The sequence below is a fragment of the Sinocyclocheilus anshuiensis genome, unplaced genomic scaffold, assembly GCF_001515605.1.
Source record: "Sinocyclocheilus anshuiensis isolate Anshui unplaced genomic scaffold, SAMN03320099.WGS_v1.1 scaffold2368, whole genome shotgun sequence".
In the NCBI taxonomy this organism is placed as follows: domain Eukaryota; kingdom Metazoa; phylum Chordata; class Actinopteri; order Cypriniformes; family Cyprinidae; genus Sinocyclocheilus; species Sinocyclocheilus anshuiensis.
This window is the reverse complement of record NW_015544281.1, coordinates 25,706-31,405: the sequence shown is the minus strand read 5'-3', so window position 1 is coordinate 31,405 and position 5,700 is coordinate 25,706. Positions and strand designations below refer to the sequence as shown.

General features: G+C 32.6%; 1 protein-coding gene across 1 annotated transcript in view; it reads right to left on the bottom strand.

The window, feature by feature from the left end:
• The window catches only part of LOC107698017 (myotubularin-related protein 3), a 50,783-nt gene that overhangs the window by 37,572 nt on the left and 7,511 nt on the right, over positions 1-5,700 (bottom strand). The window contains exons 3-6 of the mRNA XM_016498924.1: positions 4,254-4,420; positions 3,208-3,301; positions 2,798-2,911; positions 373-689 (exon numbers count right to left, since the gene is read on the bottom strand). Of these exons, the coding sequence (XP_016354410.1) occupies positions 373-689; positions 2,798-2,911; positions 3,208-3,301; positions 4,254-4,420 (692 nt within the window). The remainder of the gene's footprint in view (positions 1-372; positions 690-2,797; positions 2,912-3,207; positions 3,302-4,253; positions 4,421-5,700) is intronic.

The following is a 5,700-nucleotide window of genomic DNA, read 5'->3' as shown; positions in this document are numbered from 1 at the left end:
CCACATGTCTACCTCACTATGTGGGAAGATTTGCATAACGCCGCCCAAATGTTCACGCAAAGAAAGAAGGCGTAACTTTGATTCTTGCTGTAGTATTGTTGTTGCTGCCGCCATGTCGTGGAGAGGCTGTGTTTTTCGTTGTGAAAGCAAAACTACTTTGTTTGGTCTTCCAAAAATGGACACGACTAGAAATCAGTGGTTAAGTTGTATTTACAACACTGTTCCAGAACAGTTCAACCCAAATATTCAGATGTGTGCAGCGCATTTTATGGAGGACCGTTTCCTGATCCTGGGAGACTAGACTATATATGACCCCTTTAAATGTTTTATACATTTAGCATTTATTTGAAAACATAAGCTCTACAGCATTACCTGGACACTCACAGCCGCCTCCTTTCGCCCGATTGGCTACTGCAGCCGCGTACGAGCGCGCGTCCATAATCAACAGCCTCTGAGGGGGCGTGGCCTTTGGCTCCGGCTCTGCGCTCCCATTGGCTGCGTGCGGATTGCAGTCACTGAGCTCACCGGGGATTGTGTTTGTGTTCGATTGAATTGTGTTCGCAGCCCAATCCGCGACGCAGGCTTTAGCAATGGCTTGGACCAAATGCTCATCGTCAGTATTACGCCAACCCCACCAGCTGACCTCTGGCTGCCCGCATCGACCAATCACAGCGCCCGAACTCTGGTGTCTGGGTCAAAGGTTAAGGTAAAAATAACATTGGACAGGCATTAAAAACATTTCAGGTTCACAGCTTACTAGTGATGTAAGTTAACAGTTAACACTAAATAAGTCTGTTAATATACAAACAGTTAATAAAGTGAACAGATTACTAGTTAACAGTTTATTTTTCCAACATTCTGTTTTACTTTTTCTGGATTTAGTTTTAATGGTTAAATAAAAATGTAGTAATAAAATGTGTGTTAATTGAATTAACTAATTTATTGAAACCATGAAACTTCTACAATTTACAATTAACTAGTTTGTTAGTACTAGTTAAGTCTACATCAGAACATAATAGATTTGTCCCAGTTTTAAAAAAAAGTAAAATCATGGTTACAGTGATGCACAATGAAAATCTAAAAGTAGGGCCCTATGATTTTTGAGATTGTTCAATTTCAAGTTTCATGACATTTTAAAAGATTAATTCAATTGCCTTTTATGTTTTTTTTTTATATATAACCAAAATTTGCATTAAATCATAAATACAAAGCAATTAAAACAGACAACACAGATTTTCTGAAAAAATAAATAAATAAAATACATAATTTATTAACAAAAATGTTAATAAATTACTAAATTGTTAATGTTTTTAGGAATTTAATTGATTAGACATGCTTTTTGATTCTTAGAATTTAATTAAACAATTAAAACAGAATTCAGAAAAATCAAAACGGAAAACATAATTTGAGAAAAATAAAACAACTTCGGAAAAAATAAAATAGTTATCATAGGGTCCTAAAAATGTGTGTGTTTTTTTTTATTGTTGTTAAACTGTAGAAGTTTCATGGTTTCAATAAATTAGTTAATTCAATTAACATGCTTTTATTATTACTAAATTTAATTTAACCAATAAAACTAAATCCAGAAAAATGAAAAACAAAAAATAAAACAGAAGATGGGAAAAAAATAAAATGGATATTACAGGACCCCAAAAATTTACATTGTTAAACTTTTATTACATTTTTGTTGAAATGTGTAAATTTGATTGAATTAATTTAAATTTTATTAAAATAAATGTAAATTTGATTCAATTAATAGTTTCAATTAATTAGTTATTTCAAAGAACATGCTTTTTTATTTCTGAAAATTTAATTTTACCAATAAAACAGAATCCAGAAAAAAAAAATTTCAAAATAAAATTAAAATGGAAAAAAATTGGGGGAAAATAAAATGCAATTCTATATAAAATAAAATGGATATTATAGGGCCCTATACAAAAATGTAATTTTTGTTAAATGTTTTACAATTTGGTCAAATTTAAAATGGAAAATATAATTTTGCACAAAAAATAAAATTAATCTTATAAAAGTTAAAAAGCAGTTTCTTATAAAAATTAAAGGCCTTATAAAAGTATTTAAATTTTATTAAAATAAATGTAAATTTGATTCAATTAATAGTTTCAATTAATTAGTTATTTCAAAGAACATGCTTTTTTATTTCTGAAAATTTAATTTTACCAATAAAACAGAATCCAGAAAAAAAAAATTTCAAAATAAAATTAAAATGGAAAAAAATTGGGGGAAAATAAAATGCAATTCTATATAAAATAAAATGGATATTATAGGGCCCTATACAAAAATGTAATTTTTGTTAAATGTTTTACAATTTGGTCAAATTTAAAATGGAAAATATAATTTTGCACAAAAAATAAAATTAATCTTATAAAAGTTAAAAAGCAGTTTCTTATAAAAATGAAAGGCCTTATAAAAGTTAAAAAGCAGCAATGTGAAGCTCATATTTTTATTAAAGAACTTTAATTATTCTGTACCAATAATTATTCTATTGAAATCAGCTAAACAATGTTTGGTAATGCATTACTAACATAATTCCTGTGAGTTAGTTTCCTCCGAGTAAACAGTGTTTTATGGGTAGTTATGCAATCCCTTTCTAGTGTCCTTCAGCGTGTAATTAATGTGCTTACTGACTTCACACAATCAGGACAAGAGTCGTTTTTTTTCTAAAGAAGTAACCAGACGCCACAAACATTGTGCTGAAGTTTTATGCAGAAGTTAACACTGTCAATGGAGCCGAACTTGTACTGAACCCAGTACAGTCCTTTATCAAACTGAGAAACACCTGTAAACGACAGCCGGGATCCTCTTCCATGATCTGAACTCCGCCACGTTCTCCAACTCCTGGTCGCTGACCGCAGCAGGCACGATTATCTGCTCTGGGTAACTGGCACAAAGCCTGCGGGATCAGAAACACACACACACACACACACACACCGCGGGTGTGTTTGCGCGGGTCAGTCAGTCCGTGTTTAACACGTCACACACACTCTCACACACACTCACACACTCACTCACTCACACACACTCACTCACTCACACACACTCACTCTCACACACACACGCACACACACGCACGCACACACTCTCACACGCACACACACACTCTCACACACACTCTCACACACACGCGGCTCGTGATGAAGCTGCTCTGGCTGCTGGTGTGAGGAGGTGTGTGTGTTTCTGCCGTTTCACCTGTAGTTGCTGTTGATGTTGGAGATTCTCCAGGCACTGTGTGTGTCGAAGCCCATCCTCTCCAGCTCTCGCTTGAACCTCCGCTGGTGTCCTCCTGCAAACACAGAGCGAAACACACACGTCACCCAGGCCTTAAAATCACGTGAATATTGACCAGATTTTTTTTGTGTAGATGTTGCATTAAGCCAGACATCGGTCTGTCATTTCACGTTGCTTCATAAACGCCAGCATTGCAAAAGATTGTCCTGATAAACAGAATTACAGTGCATTCATCCTTATTTTTAATGCACAACACACAAGAGTGTGACAAACATGCAAAAAAATAAGAAATCAGGAAGGGGGCCAACACTTTTTCACACCACTGTATTTATAATATTATTATATATTATTATAATCTTATAATATTTTTATTATATTATTATATAACTATTATTATATAATACATGAAATATTTTTTTCAATATTTTTTTATCTTGTTATTTGTATTAGTTTTATTATTTTCTTAAATATTTCTATTTAGGTTTAATATATTTTTAACTTTCAGTTTTAGTTTTTATTTATTTATTTCCAGTTTTAGTGCTTCAGCTTCAACTTATTTCAGTTGCCAAGAGACAACATTTTTTAATTTTCATTAGAAAATTCTAATATTTATATTTTATTGTTGCGTTATTTCAATTTCAATTTCAATTGAATAGTTTTAGTTTTAGTTTTAGTTGATGATAACCCGCCTAGCATGACAAGTTGCAATGAATTGACATTTATTTTTTAATAAATTTAAGAGCTGCAGCAGAGGGGACAATTTAAATGAATTTAAACAAAAAATTAAAATGTTATTGCTGTAGTTTTATGGTGCTTTCTGTCATTTTTGGAGCTGAACAGCATTCATCCTCATTCACTTTCACTGCATGAGAAAGAGCAGCATGAACATTTTTTTTTAAACATCTTCTTTTGTGTTCCACAGAAGAAAGAAAGTCATACAGGTTTGGAACGACATGACACAGGAAAGAGTTAAGCACAAGAACCTGTAAAACACAAACGTCCAGTACCTGCACGGCAGATCCCATCATGCACCTCTCTGTCCTCTGCAGAGACGCTGGCGCTACACGAGAGGAAGGCGAAGGCGAAGAGCTCCTCCAGCGGCGCCGGCGGTCGAACGACTGCGCTGATCCTCCTCAGCCAATCCTGACACTGCTCCACCGACAGGAAGTTACACCTGAACACAAACCCTGCAGGTTACCATCTACTTCCCTAATGTAGAAATCAGAGAAAAAGTCAGAATTCTGGAAAAAAAAAGTCAGAATTGTGAGATATAGAAATCAGAAAAAAAGTCAGAATTCTGAAAAATAAAATGAAGTATTGTGAGATATAGAAATCAGAGAAAAAAGTCCGAATTCTGAAAAAAAGTCAGAATTGTGAGATATAGAAATCAGAGAAAAAAGTCAGAAGTTGAGATATAAATGCTAAATTGTGTGATATAAACTTATATAGTTTGATTTGTGAGATATACACTTGTAATTTCGAGAAAAAAGTTGCAGTTACCTTTTTTGTTTTCTTCTTGCAATTCTGACTTTTTTCTAAGAATTGCGAAAAGTCAGAATTGTGAGATTCAGAAATGCGAGATATAAACTTTTATTTAGATTTATCCCATAAAGTCACAATGAAAGTTTTTATTTTTTATTCTGTGGCCGAAAAAAAGATGAAAACTCAGAATTCTGAGGAAAAAGTCAGACTTGCAGGTTCTGACTTTTTTCCTCCGAAATGTGAAATAAAGTGTGAATTGTGAGATGAAAACGTGCTTCTGTACATTATTCCAAAGGAACAGAGTTTGTAACTTTATAATAGGTTTAATGCACAGTGCAGCACTGAAGACACTGTGTACATACACTACCGGTTAAAAGTTTGGGATCAGAACTATTTTTAATGTTTTTTACAGGAGTCTCTTATGCTCATCAAGGCTGCATTTATTTGATCAAAAATTCAGGAAAAAATGTAATATTGTGAAATATTATTATGATGTAAAATAACGTTTTTCTATTTTAATAAAATAGAATATAATTAATTAAATATAATTTATTTCTGTGATGCGCAGCTGTATTTTCAGCATCATTCCTCCAGTCTTCAGTGTCACATGATCTTCAGAAATCATTCTAATATGCTGATTATTATCAGAGCTGGAAACTGTTGCTTCTTTTTAAAATTTGTTTGGAAGCTGCGATACTTTTTTTTCAGGATTCTTTGATGAATAAAAAGTTAAAAAGAAGAGCATTTATTTAAAATAGAAATCTTTTCTAACAATATACACTGCCGTACAAAAGTTTGGGGTTAGTACATTTTTATTCTTTCTTTTTCTGAAAGAAATTGAAACTTTTATTCAGCAAGGACGTGTTAAATTGATAAGAAGTGATAGCAAAGATTTATATTGTTAGAAAAGATTTATATTTTGAATAAATGCTGTTCTTTTTAACTTTTTATTCATCAAAGAATCCTGAAAAA